The following is a 26,306-nucleotide window of genomic DNA, read 5'->3' on the forward strand; positions in this document are numbered from 1 at the left end:
GGGGAAGGCAGGAGAATGGGGTTGAGATAGAAAATAAATCAGCCATAATGGAATAGCTGAGTAGACTCAATGGGCTGAATGGCCTAGTTCTGCTCCTTTGTCTCATAGGAAGTATTAAGGGACAGATTTTTAAAACTCTCGTCTTTTCCTTTTGGGGTGACACAATGAGCAGGATTGTCAGTAACTCCTTGCATGTCCCACATTTGCTCCAGTAGGATACTTATAGACAGACAGACAGACATACTTTACCGAGCCTGAGGGAAATTCGGTTTCGTTACAGTTGCACCAACCAAGAGTACTGTAGAAATATAGCGATATAAAGCCATAAATAATTAAATAATAATAAGTAAATAATGCCAAGTTTGATGGCCACAGGTAGGAATGACTTCCTATGACACTCAGTGTTACATCTCGGTGGAATGAGTCTCTGGCTGAATGTACTTCTGTGCCTAACCAGTACATTATGGAGTGGATGGGAGACATTGTCCAAGATGGCATGCAACTTGGACAGCATCCTCTTTTCAGACACCACCGTCAGAGAGTCCAGTTCCACCCCCACAACATCACTGGCCTTACGAATGAGTTTGTTGATTCTGTTGGTGTCTGCTACCCTCAGCCTGCTGCCCCAGTACACAACAGCAAACATGATAGCAATGGCCACCACAGACTCGTAGAACATCCTCAGCATCGTCCAGCAGATATTAAAGAACCTCAGTCTCCTCGGGAAATAGAGATGGCTCTGACCCTTCTTGTAGACAGCCTCAGTATTGTTTGACCAGTCCAGTTTATTGTCAATTCATATCCCCAGGTATTTGTAATCCTCCACCATGTCCTACACTGACCCCTTGAATGGAAACAGGGGTCACCGGTGCCTTAGCCCTCCTCAGGTCCACCATCAGCCCCTTAGTCTTTTTCACATTAAGCTGCAGATGATTCTGCTCGCACCATGTGACAAAGTTTCCCACTGTAGCCCTGTACTCCGCCTCATCTCCTTTGCTGATGCATCCAACTATGGCAGAGTCATCAGAAAACTTTTGGCTCCCTGTGTCCATGAGGTCTTACTGCTGTTCTTCAACCTCCAAAGTCCCACTCAGGATTCTATTAGCTTGTAATCAGTGATGCTGAGATGCAGATTGAAATTAATTAGTAATTTAAAATTTTACATTAATTACAAATTTACATCAGTTAAGAGAGTTGTGGACATCATGGAAGCAAGCTTTCCTTCCATGAGACTGTCTGCACTTGCCACTGCCTCAGTAAAGCAGCCAGTATAATCATAGTCTCCAACCCACCCCAGGTGTTTTCTCTCTCTCCCCTCCTCCATCAGCCAGAAAGTACAAAGGCCTGAAAGCAGGTGCCACCAGGCTCAAGGACAGCATTTGTCTCGCTGTAATCAGCAAAATGGAGATCAGGATCATCTGAAAGTGACAAGTGAAGCTCTAGCCTGTCATGACACACTGGGTCATTCTTCACAGTCAGTATGCAGCTCTGCTTTTCACTGTGTTCTGTGTACCTGCAGCTCAGCCAAGCGAGTGGCCGAGGGATGCTCAGAAAAGTATTTCAACCCCTTCCAAGGCGCCTCTTCATGGCTTCCAGTATACAAGGCAAGGCAAACACTGCCCAGATTCTAGCCTCGTCTTGCAGACCATCAGGACAAGCATGTTGCAGAGAATTGCATGTATTCCATTGAGCACAGGAGCACTCGACATTACCTATTTCTCCATCCTAATGATTCTTATGGAGCTGGGAAACTCTGGGAACCAGGAACGTGGACCGCAGATGACAGACAGAGAGCAGCATCTGCTGGAGGTGAGAGCTCCACATGATGACACAGAGTTTTTCTGCTTGCTCCCTGGTGGTTTGGGACTTCAAATGTCATTCCACTCTTTAAGAAGGGAGGAAGCGAAAGAAAGGAAATTATAGGCCAGTTAGCCTAACCCTAGTGGTTGGGAAAGTGTTGGAGTCGATAATTAAGGATGAGGTTTCAGGGTACTTGGAGACAAATGATAAAATAAATCAAAGTCAGCATGGTTTCCATGAAGGGAAATCTTGCCTAACAAATCTGAGAAAATTCTTTGAGGAAGTAACAAGCAGGGTGGAAAAAAGAGAAGCATTGGATGTCAATTACTTGGATTTTCAGAAGGCATTTGATAAGGTGCTTAAGGCTGCTTAACAAGACAAATCCCATGACATTACAGGAAAGATATTAGCATGGATAGTGGAATGGCTGACAGGTAGCAAACAGCAAGTGAGAATAAAAGGGGTCTGGTTGGCTGCCAGTAATTAGTGGTGTTCCTTAAGGGGTCAGTATTGTTGATGATATGAAGGTAGGTGGAGGGATAGGTAGTACTGTGGAAGCAATATGATTGCAGAAGGACTTAGACAAATTGGAAGAATGGGCAAAAAAGTGGCAGATGTTGGGAAATGAATGATATTGCATTTTGATGAAAGGAACAATAGTGCAGACTATTATCTAAAAGAGGAAAAGGTTCAAACATCAGAAGTGCAGAGGGACTTGGGAGTCCTTGCGCAAGACTCCCAGAAGATTAATTTACAGATTAAGTCTGTGGTAAAGAAGGCAAATGCAATGTTAACATACATTTCAAGGAGAATAGTATATAAAAACTAGGACATAATGCTGAGGCTTTATAAGACACTGATCAGGCTACGCTTGGAGTATTATCAACAGTTTTGTCCCCATATCTCAGAAAGGATATGTTGTCATTGGAGAGAGTCCAGAGGAGGTTCATGATTCTGGGAATGAAAGAGTTAACATATGAGGAGCATTTGGCAGGTTTGGGCCTGTACTCACTGGAATTTAAAGTATGTGGGGGAATTTAAAGAATGATTGGTCAGGTTATTAAAGGATATGGAGAGAAGGCAGGTGTATGGGGTTGAGTGGGTTCCGGGATCAGCCATGTTGGAATGGCAGAGCAGACTCAATGGGCTAATTGGCCTAATTCTGCTCCTATGTTTTATGGTCTTTGGTGTTTCCCAATCTCAGTCACTTAACAACCAGAAGTGGAAAGCAGGAAAATCAGTGTGGAATTAGTGTGCAACAACATCTCATGAATGCTAAGGTAATGACCAGAGCACGGTAGTGTAGCAGTTACTATAACAGTATTACAGCACCAGTGACCCAGGTTCAAATGCCACCACCATACGTACTCCCCATGACCGCGTGTGTTTCCTCTGGGTGCTCCAGCTTCCTCCCACATTCCAAAGATGAGTGGGTTAGTAGCTTAATAGGTCACATGGGTGTAATTGGGTGACAAGAGTTCAATGAGCTGGGAAGGCTTGTTACTGGGTTGTATCTCTAAATCCCCACACATTCTGGTGCCAACATAGCATGACCACAATACTTGGTAAAACAACAAAACAGCAGCAACAAAACAAGTGCATTTCTCACCCTCACTCCCCACTCACTCACATACACAGTCCTCTAACCCCAGGACAGGCTGTCTTCAGCCTCCAGTGGATTTGTGGGCTCATAGACTTGGGCCTTTGACTTCCCTGGCAGACTCGCAGAGGTTCACCGTCTTTGGGCTCTGGTATAGCATCATGAAGATAATGATCAGTTGATAAAATTTCATCCAAGATGGTGGCACGACGCAGCCTGCAGTGGCCACTCCGGAGCTGATTATCTGTTATTTGTGAAGCGTGGTGCCGTGCGCAATCATAATCAGACGAAAAACGGATGTGGGACACGGAGGAATATCTGGAAATCTCCAGGAAGACCTTCTTTGTTGCTGCTGCTGCTGTGAGGTCCGGGTCTCTGCTGGGAAGAACAGGCCCCCGCAGGGGTCGCGTTGGTGGGGGCATCTTAATATGCTCGGCAGGGATGGTGCTCGGAGAAGCTGTGCCGGAGGGAATGGTCGGAGGCTCGAAGGACTCGGAGTCCACTGCGGTCAGGTCGCTTTCACTGTGTGCTGCGTCTGTGAGGCTGAATTGGGCGGTGCCATGGAAGTCCATAGTGGGGGTATTCCCTTCTGCTGCCTGCGTGGGATGACGAGTCTATCGGGACCCTGAGGACTTGTGGAAACTGTGTGGTGGTTTCTTTTGAACTTATAGTCTTTTAACATCTTTGGACTATTTTTACAGTGCCCATGGTCTGTTTTTTTATTAATTATGCTATTGTTTGCACTGTTGTAACTATGTGGTTTTGTGCAGGTCTTGTAGCTTTAGTTGGGGTGAAGATAGTGATTGAATGATGATCAGAGGGTCGATAGATGGAACTTGATCCTGTTAAGTGTGATGTACTTGGGGGGACAAGTAAGGGTAGGACTGGTTGACTCCAGGGATACTCCAGGGAATGGTTGACTCCAGGGATACTGAGGAAAAGGTGACTTGGTTTACAAGTCCAAGGATCGCTGAAGATTGCAGCACAGTTAGATAAGATGGTTAAGAAGACACATAGAATGGTTGCCTCCTATAGCTGGGACATAGACTATAAAAATAGAGACCATAGCAACTATAAAACAGTGGTAAAGCCACAGTTAGGGAACTGTGTGTAGCTCGAGTGCCACATAAAATAATGGAGATTACAGTGAAACAATGCAGAGGAAGTTTACCAGGATGTTGCCTGCCTCGCAATGTTGCTGGGTTTGGATCATATCAGCCATGAGAAGAGACTGCAGAGGCTGGTTTTCTTTTTCTTGGGATGAATGAGACTGAGAAGAGTTGGTTGTGTCGTGTTTCCAGTGATGTCATCGTCGAGAATGGCAGCTTAAGTCACCAGCTCCTCCGGAAAAACACGTATTAAGCCCCCTTGACCCGTCAAATATATTTGAACTGAAAAGAGGGGCAAGAATGAGGAGAAGAAATGGAAATAAAAAAAGTGGCACTGCGGAGCCTGCGGCCGAGAGGGGTGCTCGAGCGGCTCTCCGACCCGACCGCGTGCTAGCCAGGCGGACGCTGGGCCTCGCTCAGACGAAGCAACGAATATCTTCGAAATCCTGAAAGAAATAATGTAGGTCCAGAAAGATATAAAGCAGCAGCTCCGTGATATTAAGTCAGAGCTCGCCAGCGTTAATCAAAAAATAGTGCTGGCAGAGACTCGAATTGAGAAGGTGGAAGATCACGTTCAAAATGTGGAACGGATACTGAGCAAGACAATAAAAATATTACATCACCAAGAAGGTAAACTGCTTGACCTGGAGGGAAGATCACGGCGGAAAAAATATCAGAATCTACAACATTCCCGAAAGAGCGGAGGGCTCGTCTATGACGGAGTTTGTTGGAAAGTTAATGAGGATCTTCCCCCGGCTATGGAGCAGGAAGTCGAAAGAGCCCACCGCGCGTTAGTCTCAAAACCTACCCGGGATAGAAAGCCACGCTCAGTAATAATTAAATTCCTTTGGTACAGCACCAAGGCAGAGATTCTGTGAAGGGCCTGGGGTAAGAAGAGAGTGTTTTTAGAGGATAAATTAATATATTTTGACCAAGATTACCACCCCACGGTCCTCCAGAAATGCGAAGAATACTCCGAAGTAAAGTGAGTATTAAAGCAAAATAAGATTAGATTTCAAACTCTGTACCCTGCTAAACTTCAAGTGTTTTATGACAACGGGACGCGGTTGTACCAGACAGTGGAAGAGGTGACTACAGACATGAAGGCCAGAGGGTTGCCCGTCAGCATGACCAAAATGAAGGTAAGCCTGGCTGAGGAATTGTCCCACTCGGCTTGGGAAATAGTGCGAGAAACGAGAAGGCAGGAGATGGGAGGAGGCTGAGAGAAATATATCAAGAAGAGACCAAGAGTTTCACAAAGACAGTCCTCACCCCCTTCAGAAGAGCCACAAGGTTTGGCTAACTTTAAAAATATTGAGAAGCTAAACAGAAGTAAAAGTACATGGTGATATACCTATCTTGAGTAACATTTATTATAATGTGGATTTTTATATTACTTCATTGTTAATTCTTTACTCGCTCACTTACTCCTTTTTCCCCACCAAAATGAGAATATATATATGTGTGTGTGTGTGTGTGTGTGTGTGTGTGTGTGTATGTGTGTGTGTGTATATAAGTACACAGGGAAATCTTTTCTGTGTAATGGATTTGTTCACTGACTTTTATGAATACTGCAATGGGGGCCCTCAACTCACAAGAAGGAGGGGTTATCCCGCACAGCTAGACATTTCCTCTAGCTCAACGCAGGGTCATCAACTAGAGACCTCAGCCTTGGAATCACAAGTTCATTGCCATTTTTGTTATTATTTGAGTTTCTTGGCTCTTATTTGTTCAGGGAGTAGATGATTAAGTTTTATTCTAATTTCAATGATACATTGACAGATAAATACAGATGGCTAAAGACGAGGTAAAATTCACTTCTTTTAATGTAAATGGACTATTAAATCCAATCAAACGTAAGAGAATTTTATCCAAAATGAAAAAAGAACAAGCCCATGTAGTATATTTACAGGAAACTCATTTAAGTGATAATGAGCATAAAAAACTAAAGAGAACGGGCTTCGCTAATTTGTTTTTCTCCTCATATAAATCAGGACATAGGAGAGGAGTTGCTATTCTTATCTCCAGTAAGCTAAATTTTGAAAAAATATTCGAAATGGGAGATAAAGAAGGCAGATATATTCTGGTATGGGGGAATATAGATGGCAATTCAGTTACTCTATTGAATATATAAGCACCCCCGGGAAGTGATATTGGTTTCTTTCAGAAAATTACTGATATTGTGGTAACGGAAACAGAAGGTCTCCTGATATGTGGGGGAGACTTAAATTTACAATTACAACCAAACTTAGACTCTTCCAATGGAAAAACCTATGAAATAAAATCTTTACATAAGAAAGTTAATACACTTTTTGAGGATGTTGGTTTAATTGATATATGGAGGGACCTTTTCCCTGACAGAAGGGATTACACTCATTATTCTGCTCCCCATTCTGTATATACAAGAATAGACTATTTCATAACATTTGGAAAAGACAAAGACAAAATAAACACCTGTGGAATTGGGACAATAGATGTAAGTGACCATGCACCTATATATTTATCTGTTGATTTTGACTTTAACCAAAGAATACTATTTGGAAACTAAATTCAAGTCTACTCAATGATCTGTACTTTAAGGAACAAATTAAAAAAGAAATTGGTCTGTACTTAGAATTTAATGATAATGGAGAGGTTTCACCTCCCATTTTATGGGATACTCTGAAGGCGGTCTTAAGAGGGAAAATTATAGCGATATCTTCATATAAGAAAAACAAGGAATAAAACATTAGAGGAATTACAAAATAGGCTGAAGGAACTAGAGAAAAAACACAAATTGAATTTGGCACAGGATACATTAGGGGAAATTAAAAGAATTAGGAATGAAATAAATAATTTGGCTACGCAAGAAATCAGGAAAAACTTAATGTTTCTGAAACAGAGACATTATGAAAGTGGATCAAAATCTATGAAAATACTGGCGTGGAAACTGAAAAAAAAAGATAGCAGAAAATACAATTCATAGAATTAGGGACCCAAGAACGAAAATGATAAAAAATAACCTAAGTGAAGCTTTTGAAGTGTTTTACAAAACGCTATATTCCAAAGTTCCAGGGGAAAGCATAACCCAAATTGACACCTTCTTGAATTCTCTAGAGTTACCCACTTTAAGCGAAGAACAAAATAGAAGGATGACTGCTGACATAACTGAAGTTGAATTAAAAGCTGCAATTAGTAGGCTTAAATTAAGCAAGTCACCAGGATCAGATGGGTATATGGCAGAGTGGTACAAAGAATTTAAAAATGAGTTAATTCCTGTTTAACTCCCCACACTGAACCGGGCTCTAAAAAAGGCACAAATGCCACCCAGTTGGAAGGAAGCAATAATCTCAGCTATACCAAAAGAAGGCAAGGATAAAATGGAATGTGGATCATTTAGACCAATATCCATTCTTAATGTAGATTATAGGTTATTTACCTCCATCATGGCCAAACGATTAGAGGAGTTTCTACCCATACTGATACGTAATGAGCAGACAGGTTTTAAACGACAACGCCAGACTCAAGACAATATACGAAGGACACTTCACATTATGGGTCATATACAAAAAAATAAAATCAAAGCAAGAGTGATAAGCATGGACGCTGAAAGAGCATTTGATTCGGTTAATTGGAATTTTCTTTAGAGTTTTACATAGATTTGGTTTCCAAGACACAATTATTAAAACTATACAGATACTATATGACAATCCTACTGCTAGGATTAAAATCAATGGATATCTATCAAATAGTCTTACCCTAGAAAGGGGCATGAGACAGAGTTGTACATGGTCACCACTACTCTTTGCATTATATCTGGAACCATTAGCTCAATACATCAGACAAAATGAAGATATCGGGGAATTACTATTAAAGGGACAGAGCATAAATTGGCTTGTTATGAGGATGACACTTTGATCTATCTAAGGCAACCAACATACTCTTTACCTAAATTGATGCAATCCTTTGAACAATATGGTCAATTACCAGGATACAAGATCAACATAGATAAAACCCAATTACTTTCATATTACTATAGCCCACCAAGAGAAATTGAAAGTCGATACCCCTGGGCATACACACAGAGTCTTTCAAATATTTGGGCATCATTATGCCAAAAGATTTGGCAAAATTATCAGTATGTAATTATTAGCCTTTACATAAAAAACTAAGGAAGATATGGCAAGATGGAACCTGATTCCTTTTTTCAGTCTCAGTTCAAGGATTGAGTCTATTAAAATGAACATACTGCTTAGACTGTTACATCTCTTTCAGACCCTACCAATAGAGATGAATCAAAATCAATTCAATGAATGGAACAAGATGCTATCAAGGTATATTTGGCAGGGTAAAAGACCTAGAAGTCATCTCAAAACTTTGCAATTAGCAAAGGAAAAGGGAGGATGGGGCTTGCCTTCTCTTAGAGATTATTATTTTGCAGCACAGTTGAGAGCTGTGATATGTTGGTGCAACCCATCATATGACGGTCAATGGAAAAACATTGAGGAGCGGGTACTTCCCATCCCCATACAAGCAATTTTGGCTGATAACAACCTGCAAAGGTACATAAATACTATTGATAATCCATGGGCAAAATTGACTTTTAAAATATGGAAAACTACTATAAAAGAATATAATCTCGAGGGAGATATTGCAATTCTTAAATGATGTGCATATGACTCTGATTTTACACCAAATAAATTGAATGCTAGATTTAAGGACTGGACAGCTAAAGGAATAACAGTTCTTTGCAACATAATGAAAGAAGGAACACTCTTCAGTTTTGAAATGCTTAAAGAGAAACACTTATTAGAAAAACAAGATTTTTATCGGTATTTACAGATGTGACAATATGTTAATAAGACGCTTAAAAGTGTAACCAAGGCAAGTACATGCTTGATAGAGCTCTTTAGAAAAGCATATAATTCAGATAATGGTAGTAATGTGGCAACCCACTTCCTAGCACACTCGAACCGGGTCACAGATAGCCAGCGCGCCGGCACAAAGGCCAGTCCCAAAAGGGCACCAGGTCTGCTTCACCAACAAAGGGAAAAGCCCACGCGGGACTGTGAATATATGCCTCCTACAGCATCCGCACGCGGGACAGGACTGTGAATATGTGCCCCCTACAGCATCCGCGCCCGGGGAGGGCGGGATCAGGGAGGCTTTAAAGCGAGGCCGCGAAGTTCGAATAAAATCTTTTTTAACTGCAGTTTACCGACTCCGTGTCGTTATTTCAGCACTGTGTGTAGCACACTGCTACAGTAGAATCATTTCAAGCATGTATAAGGGGTTGTCAAATCTTAAAACACATTCGACTTCATACATTAAAACAAAATGGGAGAAGGAAGGAGGGATAATTATATCCGAGGAAGAATGGACAACAATATGGAGATATCAATGGAAGTGTACCAGTTCACAGAAATGGAGGGAGTTTGGATGGAAAAACTTGATAAGATATTTTATTACACCCTCTCAGAAATCCCATTATGATAGTAACCTCCCTGTTTGCTGGAGAAATTGTGGAAATCAAAATGCAAATCATTATCATATTTTTTGGGATTGCCCTGTTATCAAAAACTATTGGAGGGGGATACACAATGCCCTATAAGATATCTTTAAATGTGAAATACCCTTGGAGAGTAAGACCATATATTTTGGATATATGTCTCAAGAATGGTTGAAAAGAGATAAATATTTAATGAATATACTGTTGGTGGCTGGTAAAAAGACTCTTACTAGGAAATGGTTATCACAGGAGAGGACAGCTTTAAATACATGGATGGAAATTACAATGGACATTTACAAAATGAAGAAGATAACAGCATCTGTTAATCATAAGCTGGAACAATTTGATTCATACTGGGAAAAATGGTTTAACTACATAATGCCTCATAGGCCTGATTTTATTCTCACAAATCAATGAATCTGTTTTTAAAAAAAGATCACTCCCTACTTGTACATAGTTCTTTCCTTTTGCTTGTTTTTTCTTTCCACTCTTTTCTATAAGTGTATACCCCAGATAAATACTTTGTGGAGATTTTGTGATATATATGATTATATGATATATATGTACAATATCTGAAATACATCTTATGGAAATGTTTGTTTGGTGAACTTCAATAAAAAATATATTACAGAAAAAAAGAAGAGTTGGTTGTCCAGACAATAATCCCGTGACAATGAACAATGAACAAGTCAGGATGGTGCACAAATTGAAGGGACATTAGCTGGAGGTGTTCCTGAACACCTACATTATCCCTCGAGGTGAAAGAGGTGCTGATTTTGAGAGATGTCAGGCGAGACTGGGAAAAAGAAAAGCATTTTCTGGTACAGTCAGGGTGTGTCTTGGGGAGGAGTGGAAAGCCATCACTGAAGTGAGCTTTAACTACACCCAAAAACCAATGTATTCAAAGCTTTTTGACAGGAACATGTCAACTTTATAAATGCTTGTCTCCCTCCACCCAAAAGCGGGGATCACTTCATCGAGCACCTTTGCTCTGTCCACCATAATGGCTAGGATCTCCCAAGGGTTACTCATTTCAATATGACTTCCTATTCCCATTGTAACATGTCTATACATAACCTCCTCTGCTGTCATATTGAGGCCAGATACCCAACACACGCTGTGTAAAAAATTCACCTCTGACGTTCCCCCTACACTTACCTCCTGCCCACTCATATTTCAGGTACTTGACTGATGGAGATGGTCAGCAGAAATCTTGAGCTGTTTAATAAGGCTGTTCCTTTTCCTTTTTACCCAGGGCTTAATGCAGCTTCACAGGTTTCTTCATGGTTCCGCCTCTCGAATATGGAACATCCTAAACTTAACGCAGACCATCTGCCTCCTGTTGGAATCTGAGACTGTGGAGGTAAAGGCATTTTTAACATTTAGAATATTTTGTGGTACACTCTGCTTGGAGTTAAAAACATAGAAGTGAGTCCACAGGTTGTGGGAACATTTCACTGATGGGGCAAGTGAAGATGAGTGAAGTTTTCCCAAATGGTTTATGAACTTGATAGCTGAGGAATAATAGCTGTTTCTGGACCTGAACCTGGCAGTGTGGGTCCTGAGGCTCCTCTAACTCCTTCCTGATGGCAGCAGTGAGAAGAGAGGATGGGCTGGAAAGGAAGAGTCCCTGATGATGGATGATGCTTTCCTGCAAAGGCATTCCCTGAAGATGCGCTCAATAGTGTGAAGGGATTTACCTGTGATGGACAGGGCTGTATCCCACTACTTTTAATAGGCATTTCCATTCCTGTGCATTGGTGTTTCCATATCAGGCCATGATGCAACCAGTCAATATACTCTCCATCGCACATCTCTACAAGTTTGTCAAAGTTTTAGATGAAATGCCGAATCTTTGCAAACTTCTAAGAAAGTAGAGGCGCTACCATGTTTTCTTCATAATGGCACTTGGAGAGATCCTCTAAAATTATAACAGTGAGGAATTTGCTGACCCTCTCCACCTCTGATCCCCTGATGACGACTGGCTTATGGACCTACAGTTTCCTTCCCCTGAAGTCAATAATCAGCTTTTTGGTCTTGCAGACATTGAATAAGAGGTTGTTATTGTGGCCACCACTCAGCCAGATTTTCAATCTCCCTCCTACATGCTGATTTGTCACCACCTTTGATTCAGCCAATGACTGTGGTGTCATCAGCAAACTTAAATATAGCATTGGAACTGTGCTCAGCCTCAGTCATCAGTGTAAAGCGAGTAGAGTGGGGGGGGGGGTGGATGGTAAGCACATAGCCTTGTGGTGCACTGATGCTGATGATGATTGTGGAGGAGATGTTTTTGCCAATCTGAACTGACTGGGGTCTGCAAGTGAGGAGATCAGGGATCATTTACATAAGGAGGCATTGAGGCCAAGGTCTTGAAGCTTATTGATTAGTTTTGAGGGGATGATAGTATTGAATGCTAAGCTGTAGTCAATGATGAGCATCCTGATCTATGTATCCTCACTGACCAAATGTTCCGGTGTTAGGTGAAAAGCCAATGAAATGGCAATTGCTGTTGACTTGTTGTGATATAAGGCAAACTGGATCGGGTCCAAGTTGTTTCTCAGGCAGAAGTTGTTATGTTTCATCACCAACCTCTCAAAACACATCATCACAGTGGATGTAAGTGCTACTGGATGACATATGAAGTGTTCCATACTCCTTCCCCCCCCCCCCCCCATTTATGTACTTATTCAAACTTCTCTTAAATGTTACAATTGAACCCACAGCCAGCACTTCTGCCGGCAGCTCGTTCCACACTCTCATCACTGCTGAGTGAAGAAGTTCCCCCTCAAAGTGCTGGAGGAACTCAGTAGGCCAGCCAGCATCAATGGAAAAGAGTACAGTCGACATGTGAAGTGTTGCCTCACCTGAAAGGACTGTTTAGGGCCCTGAGTGGTAGTGAGGGAGGAGGTGTAGGGGCAGCTGTAGCACTTGTTCCACTTGCAAGGAACAAGTGAGGCAACATTTCACCTTTGAATCTGTTGGGGTTATATACTGTGTCTGGTACTCCCGGTGTGACCTCCTCTATCTCCCAACGTAGATTAGGAGACTGCTTCTGCCGAGCACCTATGCTCCATATGCCAGATGAAGCAGGATTTCCCAGTGGCCACCCATATTAATTCCGTTTCTCATTCCCATTCCGATATGTCAATCCATGGCCTCCTGTACTGAGACCACACTCAGGTTGGAGAAACTACACCTTATAGTCCATCTGGGTAACGTCCATGAACATCAGTTCCTCGAGCTTCCGGTAATGTCCCCTCTCTCTCCATCCCCTTTTCCCTCTCTCGCATATCTCCTTGTCTACCCATCGCCTCCCTCTGGTGTCTATGGCCCTCTGTCCTCTCCTATTAGGTTTCCCTTTCTCCAGCCCTGTATCACTTTCACCAAACAACTTCCCAGCTCTTTACTTCATCCCTCCCCCTCCCAGTTTTACCTATCACTTTGTGCTTCTCCCTCCCCACCCCCCCAGCTTTTAAATCTACTCCATTTTTTTTTCTCCAGTCCTGCTGAAGGATGTTTGGCCCAAAACGTGAACTGTATTCTTTTCCATAGACACTGCTTGGCCTGCTGAGTTCCTCCAGCATTTTGTGCGTTGCTTGTATCTGTACTGTAGACCTTTTCCAGCCCTGAGATTCTGCCTTTTGGGACCTCTTAGTGCTAGTCACTGCACCACTGAAGGCCATGCCTTCAATCTCTAGGGCTCTGACTCCTGAATTTCCTCCCCAATCTTCTCTGCCTTTCTCTTAAGATATTTCCTCAAGGCAGTCTCTCTGGTTCAGCTTAAATCACCCAGCTTAACATTCATTATGGGTCAAACTTAGTCTGAAAATGATCCTGTAAAATCCATCAGGGTTTTTACTGCACTGAATGAGCTGCCAATGGAAGCAGTCAAGGTAGGTTCAGTGACAGTGTTTAAAGGACACACAGACCAGTTCATGGATAGGGTGAGGTTTAATGGATAGGGTGAGGTTTAATGGATATGGGAAAAATGTAGGCAAATAGGACTAGCTCAGGAAGGCACTTTGGACAGCATGGGCAAGTTAGATTGAAGTGCCTTTTCCATGTTGTATACGTGTTAGCGCCATGTTTCATAGCGTGGGCTGTGAGATCAGGGTTTGATTCTCATCGCTGTCTGTAAGGAGATTGTAAGTACTCACCATGACCGTGTGGGTTTCCTCCAGGTACTCTGGTTTCCTCCCACATTGCAAAGGCATCCAGGTTAATGTTAGTGAGTTGTGGGTAATGCTATGTGGGCACAGAAAGCAGGGCAACACTTGCAGGCGGCCTCCAGCACATCCTCATTGATTTGATGCAAATGAAGGTCGTGAGACTGCGAACCTCCCTGCCACACCCATGCATGAAGCACCAGCAGGGTAATACTTTTTGACTTCTGTGGTATATGCACCTTATTATTTGTTAATTTATTTGTGGTAACATTACTTTATGTTTTGTGTGTTTGTGAGTTATATGTGCTATGTTGTGTACCTGGGTCCAGAAGAATGTTCTTTCATTTACCAATGTACATGGGTATATTGAATGACAATAAACTGAACTTGAACTTGGAAGGATTCACTTCACTGTATGTTTCGATGTTTTGATGTATGTATGACAAATACAACTAATCTTTCATCTTTACACTGTTACTGTTGAGAAAGAGGAGGGAAATAGTTATACCACAGATTTAATGAACTTCCTGAGTCTTTCTGTTTGACTGTTGCTTTCCAATGTAATAGGTCAACCACAGAGAGATCTATCCAGTCGTAGCTGACAAATGCAGGAAGCTGGTTTCTGATTTTTTGGATTCCGATTACCAGAAGGTCTCATCTGATTTTGTGACACTCAGCAGAATTTTGAAGAGAGGGATGGTGTCAGCACTGCATGCTCTACTGGAAGGTCCTTCCAGAAAACTTCTCAGCAACTTCCGGGCGGTAGGTAGAGCTGTAAGGAAGCAGTGTGGAACCTGCAGTAAGACAAGGGTTAAGATAATGTCCAGACAAGGATAGTTTACAGACACAGAGATTCTGCAAATGCTAGCAGTTCAGAGCAGCACACACAGAATGCTGGAGGAACTCAGCAAGTCAGGCAGCAAATATGGACGGGAATAAACAGTCGATGTTTCGGAGTGAGACCTCTGGATAGGTTACAGACAATGTGCAGTTAGCCCAGGCAAAAAAGGTCTTAGAAGGGCATAGCTCTCCTTTGCACAATGGAGGACATACCAAGACAAGGTAAGGATGTAAAACAAAGGATTCTAGGGTGATTTTTACTATTCATCAGTTATACTAATTCTGAAGTATTACTGGCTTTTAATCCATAGATTCCATTAGTTATTGACACCTGTAAATGGTTGGTAATGGATTATGCAAATTTAAACATCCACGAGGTCACCAATCAGTATCCAACTAGTCAATTTCTGTATAATACTAGCCTTTCTTCATTCATATTTTCAAACAGTGTGGTGGCTGGGGCCAGGTTATTCTTGTACGCTAGTAAATAAAGTGTGACGGAGGTATGGGTCCAGTTAATGGGTAATAACAGTATGACCTCCCAAACCTGATGGACGGGGGCTGGAGGCTCACCACCACCGGTTGGTTCCTCTTAGATCTCACTGATTGAGGATGGTACACCACTATTGTAAGCCAGGGCAGTGTAAAATAGAGAGCAACCCGTAGAGAGTTCCCATAGCAGGCACCCCTTCTCCATGCAGCTGATGAAGGCAAAAGGAACAGCAGAGAACGATATACTTTGGCACCAGCAGTGTCACAGGCATTATCAGTCAGCGTTGAACTCAATGTAGGGCTGCCTTAGGGACACCAGCAGATCTTTCCTTGAGGTTTACTCCTGAAGCCTTCCCATGAGTGGGTAGAGTTGCAAGGCAGTGGAGGTTTGAGATCTGTTTTCTTTCTCCTGGATGAGCAGCCAACCATGATTCCTTAATTGGGTCTTAACACTGAAACTCTCTGCATAACATCTTAGTGGTAACACTTTCACCACACAGATTCTCGCTACCTGACCGGTGGCTCTTCACAACCTGCTCAATGACAACCAGGATGGGCAATAAATGTGGTTTTGTCAATCCTGGCCAGCCCAGTGAATACATAAATGAAAATTTTTTTCAGTGTCTGTGAAGAGTAGGAATTTCAGGTTGTATGCTGTATACTTTCTCTGATATTAAAATAGAACCACTTGAACCTTCCCCTGTCCCTCACCCTCACCCACACCCCTACACACCACTCCCTGATCACCTTAATCTCTTGGATTGACCACAGGGTTCCAACCATTCTTCATTACTGTCAATCACAATAAGTCCAGCAGGTATTCGAGACTGTTGAACGTTGATTTCAGCCGGTCAGGTCAGTCAGTGATTCGGGTGGCACAGTATCATAGTGGTTAGCTCAAAGCGTTACAGCACCTGCTGTAAGGTCGGAATTTGATTTCTGCTGCTGTCTGTAAGGAGTTCTCCCAGTGATGCATGGGATTCCTCTGGGTGCTCCAGATTCCCTCTACATTCCAAAGACACATCAGTAAACTGTGACCATGCTATGTTGATACTATAAGCATATCAGCCCTTGCAGGCTGTCCCCTGCGCATTCTCAGTCTGTGTTGGTCGTAGACACAAATGACACATTTCATTGTGTGTTTTGATGTTTCACTATACATGTGTCAAATAAAGCTAATATTTTAATCTCAGAAGGGAACGCTCTTCAAATTTGGCTACCCTCAGAAATTCACCTCCTGCAGTCTCAACAGCCAACCGATCACCAACAAGTCATCTTCAGTTCTGACATTTACTGTATAGTAATCTATAACAGGGCACAGAAACAGTAAAAACAGGAGATTTACATCTATAGATTCCACAAAGTTGCTGCACATGTTGATAGGGTAGCTAAGGAGGCGTATGATGTGTTGGCCTTCATTAGTTGGGGGATTGAGTTCAAGAGCTGTGAGGTAAATCTGCAGCTCTGGTTATACCACACTTGGAATCTCATGTTCAGTTCTAGTCACCTCATTCCAGGAAGGATGTGGAAGCCTGAGAGAGGATGCACAGCAGATTTACCAGGATACTGCCTAGATTAGAGAGCGTTTCTGAAGAGGATTGGTTAAGTGAGCTATGGGTTTTCTCTTTGGAGTGAAGGAGGATGAGAAGTGACTTGATAGAGATGCACAAGATGATAAAAGGCACAGATACAGTGGATAGTCAGAAACATTTTCCTAAGGCAGAAATGGCTAATACCAGAGGAAAAGATAGGGAAGATGTCAGAGTTGTGTGTTTTCTTTTTCACATAGAGAGTGATGGGAGCATGAAATGCACTGCCAGGGTCATAGGCAGTGGCCCTTCAGCCATTCTGACCAAAATGCTAGTCCCATTTGCAGTAGAGGCTGAGGCAGATACATTAGGAATATCTAAGAGACTCTGAGATAGGCACACGGATGATGGGAAAATGGAGTGCTATGTAGAAGCAAAGGGTTGGATTGGACTTGGAATAGTTTAAAAGGTCAGCATAACAGTGTTGTACTGTTCTATATTCTATGAAAAACTTTAAAAATATTGAAATACACAGCAAGTTGAGCAGCATCTGTGGAGAGAGAAACAGAGTTAACTTTTCAGGTCAGAGGCCTTTCATTCAATGTGTTGAGGGCTCTAGTATTTCTCTGTTCACACCTTCTTAACCACCCTATCCACATGTGCAGCAACTTTGTGGAACTCGGCAGTTCTTGTTGACTTTCTCTGTTGAACATAGAAATTCAGGTGTAAACTGTGCCCTGAAAAGACAGGGAATATTTTCCCCGGAGCTGGAGTATGGGGGTAAAGCAGTGGAGGTTGTTTCCACTGGTGCTGAGGCAGCTGAGTGGCCACCAAGTGAAGATCCTCAAAGGGAAGTGAGAATAACATTCTCATTCAAGAGCCACCCAAGACGGAAATGTTTCACCACAGCTGGTGATTGGGAAACCACATCTGATATAAACTGCAGCATGTACTTCAAAGGGGAGAAAATGTAATAAGACTGTGTAAAGTAACAAAACATTACAGCATGGTACAGGCCCTTTGCCCCACAATGTTGTGCTGACTTTTTAAGTTCATCTAAGATCAATCTATCCTTTCCCTCCCACATAACCCTCCATTTTTCTATCATCTATGTGCCTATCTAACAGTCTCTTGAATCTCCCTAAAGTATCTATCTCTATCACTAGCCCTGGCAGCACGTTCCACAGACCCACTGCTCTCTGTGTGAAATTCAAACTCTAACATCCCCCTTTACTTCCCTCCAATCACATTAAAGTAATGCTCCTCCCCCCTTCCACCCTGGTCTCTGGCTGTCCTCTTGATCTATGTCTCATCATTTTGTACACTTCTATCAAGTCACCTCTTATCCTCATTTGCACCAAAGAGCAAAGCGCTAGCTGATTTAACTTATGCTCATAAGACATAGTCTCTAAATGGGACTGAAACAGGATCTAGTGCTTTCCGGGCGTATATGACAAATAAACTCTACTCGGACTTCCAGCTGGGTACAGGTATCGATATCGATTGTAAACGTTTTAAAGACAAACTTTGCCATTTTCATCAGGGATGATGCCTGGTCATGTCTAGTCCAGTGGTATTTATGCACCCATAGTCCAACCCTCCTGATTGATTAGTCCCCATCCTATCAGGTTTCTGCTCTCCCACCTTGTCTACAATTGAATTCCAGTCCTTACTTAGACTGAAACGTTCATCTTTGTTAAAATTCCTGGCCGGAAACCTGAGAAGAATTTATTTGGGACTAAAACAATTTGATGGGCTAGAACCAATACGGGTACAATGGGCCAAATGGCTCCCATTTAATTCTCATCTACTGTAAATTAGCATCATCCAGGTCTGTTCTGCGAGATCATGGCAGGGTAGTGTTGAGGTGTGCAATTAGTGAGTGATTATCTTGTTAGATTGGTGCTCATACAGAGTTGACGTATGTGTCTGCCTCCAGGTGCTGTCTGTTGGAATGGTGATGTTGATTCAGGCAGTGGAAGACTCCCTGCCCTGGGTGCCGGTGTTAATTGACAGGAAGAGACAAGCAGAAGATGTCTGTCAGGAAACAAGCCCTGACAGCCAGCAGGTAACAGCAAACTGGGAGTGATTTCTGTGAATGCAATAATTAATAGCACATCGCTGTGAAAACATGGACCAATTATTTTGCTCATTTTCTCTCTTTTTGTAATTTACACCGGTATCTAGCCCTGGATAGTTCAAGGGCTTTATTCAAGGAAGGTAGAGGCATACAAGATAATAAGAGAAATAGGTAAATTGAGTTGACAGCCAAAGACTTTTTCCCAGGGCAGAAATGGCAATTACAAGGGGGTATAATTTTAAGGTGATTGGGGAAACTATGGGGGTTTATCAGAGGTAGTTCTTTTTACATAGAGAGTGGGTATGTGGAAGTGCCTGCCAGGCATGGTGGTAGAGACAGATACATTGGGGCATTTAAGAGAATCTTAGTTAGGCACATGGATGACCGATAAATGGAGGGCTATATGGAAGGGAATCATTAGATTGATCTTAGGGTAGGCTATTAGGTTGGCACAACATAGAAACATAGAAAATCTACAGCACAATACAGGCCCTTCAGCCCATAAAGTTGTTCCGAATATGTCCCTACCTTAGAAATTACTAGGCTTACCTATAGCCCTCTATTTTTCTAAGCTTCATGTACCTTTCCAAAAATCTCTTAAAAGACCCTCTTGTATCCGCCTCCACCACCGTTGCCAGCAGCCCATTCCACGCACTCACCACCCTCTGAGTAAAAAACTTACCCCTGACATCTCCTCTGTACCTACTTCCCAGCACCTTAAACCTATGTCCTCTTGTGGCAACCACTTCAGCCCTGGGAAAAAGCCTCTGACTATCCACACGATCAATGCCTCTCATCATCTTATACATCTCTATCAGGTCACCTCTCACCCTCCGTCGCTCCAAGGAGAAAAGACCGAGTTCACTCAACCTGTTTTCATAAGGCATGCTCCCCAATCCAGGCAACATAATTGTAAATCTCCTCTGCACCCTTTCTATGGCTTCCACACCCTTCCTGTAGTGAAACGACCAGAACTGAGCACGGTACTCCAAGTGGGGTCTGACCAGGATCCTATTTAGCTGCATTGTGGGCTGAAGGGCCTGTGTTGTACTGCTCTACATTCTGTGTTCTACGCATGTCCTGTATTCCTTGTGCAGGCTGGAACTGTGAGGCTGTTCACCTGTGGAAACCATCAAAATACAACAGTCATCACATAGCATCTAACCCATTTTCCTCTCCTGCCTCGTGACAGGAAAATATTTAGGCTATCAGAATGGTAATGTTACTAGATGTATGATCCAGAGGTTGAGATTCTTAATCCAAGTATCTGAACCATAGCAATTTAAATGGGTAAATTCATTTATTATTGTCACATGTACCAAGACACAGTGACAAACTTTATTTTGTGTGCCATCCATACAGATCAATTCATTGCACGATGCATTGAGAACAAGGGAAAACAATAACAGATTGCTGAAAAAAGTGTTGCAGTTACAGATAATGGCAGAGAATATGGTGCAAGCCCATAATGTGGTAGATTGTGAGCAACTGTTCAGTACTCTTATAACAGGATTGAAGCTGACTGGTGTTACATGCTTTCAGCTTTTGTATCTTTTGCTCAATGGGAGTGGGGAGAAGGGAGATGGAAGGGGTCGTGATTATGCTGCACTTTACTGAGACAGGTGGAAATGCAAACATAGTACTTGGAGGGAAGGGTAAGGGTTGGGGTTGGGGTATAACCCTAACTTTTATCTCCAGATGTCCCTCTGGGCTCTTGATCATGTTTTCTACATTTGCTACAACCCAGAAGAAGACCCTTTAGCTCAAGGAATCTGTGTTGGGTCTAGTGGTACATACTTTCAGGCTCCTACCAGTGGGAGTGGGGAGAAGAGAGAATGCCTAGGGTGGGAAGGATCTTTTATTACGTTGGCTGCTTTACTGAGGCAGCGAGCAGTGTAGATGGATTCAACTGAATAATTAAATAAATGTGGAATAAAAATCTACAACCGGTAATAGTGACGGTGAACCACCAGCATTTTATTCATCCTGCAATGGAGGAAATGTTCTATCTTTACCATTACACAGCCACCGTCTGTCAGTGACATGGCTGAATCTTCATGCAGACGGTCTAAAGGTTGGTAACAAGGTAGATGGAGGTGAAGAATAAATGATGGTCCTGTGAGTGATGTCAACATTCTGAGGAAGAATTAAAATTTCAACTACACAAAATGCTGGAAGAACTCGGCAGATCAGACAGCATCTATTAGAGGAATAAACAGTTGACGTTTTGAGCTGAGACCCTAGAATAACTTTCCCTTCTCTACCTTCATATTCTGACTTTTCCCCTTTCTTTTCCAGTCCCGATAATGGGTTTCAGCCTGAAATGTCAACTCTTTACTGAAACTCCATAGATGTTGCCTAACCCGCTGAGTTCCTCCACCATTCCGTGTGTGTTGCTCAGATTTCCAGCATCGAAAGAATCTCTTATTTTGATTCATTAAAATGTCAGTCAGGTTCATATTTATTCAATTTCAAGTTTATTGCCAGAGGAAAACACACCAGGCTATAAATGCCTTGAACATTATCTTCTTCCAACAGTCACACAGTACATTGCAAACACAATCAGAACCGGAATCAGGTTTAATATAAAAACACACACAAAATGCTGGTGGAACACAGCAGGCCAGGCAACATCAATAGGGAGAAGCGCTGTCGACGTTTCGGGCCGAGACCTTTCGTCAGGTTTAATATCGCTGGCATACTGTATGTTGTGAAGCTTGTTTTTTTTTATTGCATTTTTAAATAGTTACAAAGTAAAGTATGAAAAAAAATGTATATAACCCTTACCCCCTCCCCTTAACCCCTCCCCCCTAACTGCCCTATAGAAAAAAAAAGAGAAAGAAAGAAAAAAAAAGAAAGAAAGAAAGAATGCCTGGTTGTTGGAAGATCTCCACATGCTCCATGGAATTCGTAATAACTTTAATATGTATATTTATTTCTTTCCCCTAATAACCAATTGTTTCATCTTCAGAGCATCTATATATTTAATCCTGTCTTTTGTAAATAAGGGCTCCAAATTTTCAGAAATGTTTCATATTTATCTCTTAAATTATAAGTAATTTTTTCTAATGGAATACAGCCATAGATTTCTTTCTTCCAAGAGTCTATACTTAAATATGTATCCGATTTCCAAGTAACTGCAATAGCTTTTTTGGCTACTGCCAGTGCAATTTTTATAGATTCTTTCTGATATTTATTTAGTTTGAGTTTTGGTTTTATCCCTTCAATATAACCTAGTAAAAGTAGTATTGGATTATGAGGAAATTGTGTTCCTGTAATTTGTTCCAGTAAAAGTCTTAAATTTGTCCAAAAAGGTTGAATTTTAGAGCAAGACCATGTCGAATGTAAAAAAGTACCAGTTTCCTGGTTACATCGGAAACACTGATCTGATAAATTTGGATTTAATTTTTTTATTTTTTGTGGTGTAATATATAATTGATGTAGAAAATTATACTGCACCAATCTTAACCGAACATTTATTGTATTTGTCATACTATCAAGACATAGTCTTGACCAATTTGTTTCTTCAATTTTAATATTCAAATCACTTTCCCATTTTTGTCTTGACTTATGGACTCCTTGTTTAATTGCCTGTCTTTGAATCAAATTATACATACAAGATATAAATTTTTTAATATTTCCTTTTTGAATTAAAATTTCTATTTCATTAGATTTCGGCAATAACATTGTTTGACCTAATTTTTCTCTTAAATAAGCCCTTAATTGAAAGTAACAAAATAAAGTGTTATTTGATATTTTATATTTATTTTTTAATTGATCAAATGACATTAATATACCTCCTTCAAAACAATTCCCTATATATCTAATCCCTTTTTGAATCCAATTATATAAAAGTTGATTGTCCATTGTGAAAGGAATAAGTCTATTTTGAATTAAAGATCTCTTTGCTAATAAAGATTTTTTTGTCTCATCATCAACATTTATCTTATTCCATAAGTCAATCAAATGTTTTAATATAGGAGATTCTTTCTTTTCCCGTATCCATTTAGATTCCCATTTGTATATAAAATCTTCTGGTACGTTTTCTCCTATTTTATCTAATTCTATTCTAATCCATGCCGGTTTATCTTTCTCGAAAAAAGATGCAATAAATCTAAGTTGATTTGCTTTATAATAATTCTTAAAATTTGGAAGTTGTAATCCTCCTAGATCAAATTTCCATGTCAATTTTTCCAACGATATTCTTGACGTTGTGAAGATTGTTGATTTGCAGCAGCAGTACATTGCAATGCATAATAATAAAATGCTATAAATTAAAATAAATATTCTTAAAGTTAAAATTGAATAAGTTGTTCAAAATAAGAAAAAATGAGGTAGTGTACCTGGATTCATTGTCCATTTAGAAATCCAATGGCAGAGGGGAATAAGCTGTCCCTAATAATGTTGAATGTGTGTCTCCAGGCTTCTGTACCTCTTCCTTGGTGGTAGTAATGAGAAAAAGGTATTTCCTGGGTGGCGAGGTCCTTAATGATGGATGCCGCTTTCTTGAGGCATCGCTTTTTGAAGTTGTCCTCGATGCTGGGGAGGGTAGTGTCCATGATGGAGCTTGCTGAGTTCACAACTTTCTGCAGCTTTTCCCAATCCTGTGCAATCACCCCTCCATACCAGACAGTAATGCAACCAGTTAGAATATTCTCCACGGTAGAATCTGTAGAAATTTGTGAGTCTTTGGTAACATACCAAGTCTCCTCAAACTCCTAATGAAATATAGCCACTGTTGTGCCTTCTTTGTAATTGCAGCAACATGTTGGGCCAAAGACAGGTCTTCAGAGATGTTGACACCCAGGAACATGAAACTGCTCACCCTTTCCACTGCTGACCTCTCTATGTGGACTGGTGTGTTTTCCCTCAAATTCCCCTTCCTGAAGTCCACAATCATTTTCTTGGTCTTACTGATGTTGTGTGCAAGGCTGTTGTTGTAACACTACTCGACCAGTTGATCGATCTTACTCCTGTACACCTCCTCATCACCATCTGAAATTGTGCCAACAATAATTGTGTCATCAGCAAATTTATAGGTGGTGTTAGAACTGTGGCTAGCTACATCGTTGTGGGTGTAGAGAGAATAGAGCAATGGGCTAAGCACACATCCTTGAGGTACACCAATGTTGATTGTTAGTGAGGAGGAGATGTTATTTCAGCTCCCACACTGGCTGTGGTCACCCAATGAGGAAGCCAAGAATCCAGCTGCAGAGGGAGTTATAGATGCCCAGGTTTTGGAGCTTGTTGTTTAGTACTAAGGGAATGATTGTGTTTATTGCTGAGCAAAATGGCATAGGTATAGAGTGGAGAGCCAGTGAGATTGCATCCACTGTGGCACTATGTTGGTGAAAGAGAATCTGCAGCGGGCCCTGATCCTTGCTTAGGCTGGATGCTGTTCGAGAATATGCTAGGAGCAGCCTGTAAGTTGTGGCACCAACATAACATGCTGTGAGGTAACATTGCAGCCCTGTAAAACCCTGCTTAGACCATAAATGAAATATTGCGCTCAGTTCTGGTCACCTCATGTTAGGAAAGATGTGGAAGCTTTTGAGAGGGTGCAGAGGAGATTTACCAGGATGCTGCCTGGATTATAGAACACATGAGGAAAAGCTGAGTGAACTAGGACTTTTCTCTTTGGAGTGAAGGGGGATGAGAGATGAATTGATAGAGGTATAGAAGATGATAGGAGGCATAAACAGAGTAAATGGCAAGACTTTTCCCAATATGGAAATGGTTATAATATGTGTGGACATAATTTTGTGATTGGAGGAAAGGATGGGAGGGCAATGCCAGAGATAAGTCATTTACTGGGAATTGTGGGTATGTGGAATATCCTATTAAGGGTATTGGTAGAGGCAGATACATTTGGGTCACTTAAGAAACTCTTAGATAAGCATATGGATGATACAAACTGGAAAGCTATGTAGGAGGGTAGGTTAGATTGGTCTGAGAGTAGGTTAAAAGGATGACACAATATTGTGGGCTGAAGGGCCCATACTGTTCTACATTTCTGTGTTCTAAGCCCACAATTTATTAACCCTGAAGGTGGGAGTAAACCTTGAACCTGGATCGCTGGCTGTGTAATAGCATTTTGCTAACCGCTATGCTACTGTCCTGCTCTCTGATCTCTCCATTTCCAGTCAGGTGTGCTGGGATACAAGTTGCCTTTGGTGTTGCAAATGGCTCCCTCTACACCATAAGCTGTTTGTCTTATGACTAGTCACCACAACTATGGAACAAGTAGAGCAGGAGGCAATAAAGAATGTTTTGTTTTAGCTGAGATGGACTCTGTGCTGGAATACTCTGATTGTGGATTCAGTAGCAACATATGGTAAAAGAATCCCTGGTGTAGTAACCATTCAGATCCACTAATTTGCATGGACCCCCAGCCAAGAGGAGATCTGGACAATTTCCCTTTCAGAGTTGTCTAACAGGAGAGAAATAGGTATTCTCAGACTGAGTACTGGCTCTGCCCTGCTGCTCTAACTGATGTTCACTACAACAGGACTGACCCTCTCTGGCTTGTACTGCAGGTTAACAGTGAACATCCCCCTCATGGTGCACCCATACTGTCACACACCAGGGACCAATACATTAATCTAGCTGGAGATGCCATGGATGTAAAATCCACTGGTCAGGAGGAACAGGACGCTGCCCTCATAAAGGTAGGTGGCTCCTCGAACAATGTGACATCTCCACAAAGTGTTCTTCCTAAAGAAAGAAGAAAGATTAGCTTTATTTGTCACATGTAAATCAAATCATCAAAATATACAGTGAAGTGTCGTCTATATCATCGTTTGTGAAGTGATGGGTTCATTGCACAAATATTACCATGCTTCCGGCACCTACATAGCATGCCCACAACATACTACTCCAAGCCATGCATTTTTGGAATGTGGGAGGAAACCTGAGCACCAGGAGGAAACCCTCACAGTGACAGGGATAGCATGCAAACGGCTTACAGACAGAGGTGGGAATCAAACCCAGTCAGTGCTTTAAGGCATTACGCTAACCAGTACTGTGCTGCATTAACTGGTTCATGAACATTCAACGTTTATCTTGATTCTGCCCACCCCCCAACCAGGAGTTTAAGGAGACATTCACACTCCGTGAGAGAAACACAGAACATCCCATACCCCAACCTGTTCCATCCAGAACCATTCAATTCCACTGTCAATAAAATTAATGCACCATCA

General features: G+C 41.8%; 1 protein-coding gene across 8 annotated transcripts in view; it reads left to right on the forward strand.

Annotated features, from left to right (window-relative positions):
• Positions 1–26,306, forward strand: part of LOC132406331 (uncharacterized) — a 68,600-nt gene that overhangs the window by 16,309 nt on the left and 25,985 nt on the right. For all 8 annotated transcript variants that reach the window (XM_059991850.1, XM_059991854.1, XM_059991855.1 and 5 more), the window contains 5 exons: positions 1,520–1,809; positions 11,253–11,360; positions 14,734–14,928; positions 18,967–19,095; positions 25,644–25,775. In XM_059991850.1, the coding sequence (XP_059847833.1) occupies positions 1,520–1,809; positions 11,253–11,360; positions 14,734–14,928; positions 18,967–19,095; positions 25,644–25,775 (854 nt within the window). The remainder of the gene's footprint in view (positions 1–1,519; positions 1,810–11,252; positions 11,361–14,733; positions 14,929–18,966; positions 19,096–25,643; positions 25,776–26,306) is intronic.

Source organism: Hypanus sabinus, chromosome 16, assembly GCF_030144855.1.
Source record: "Hypanus sabinus isolate sHypSab1 chromosome 16, sHypSab1.hap1, whole genome shotgun sequence".
Taxonomy (NCBI): domain Eukaryota; kingdom Metazoa; phylum Chordata; class Chondrichthyes; order Myliobatiformes; family Dasyatidae; genus Hypanus; species Hypanus sabinus.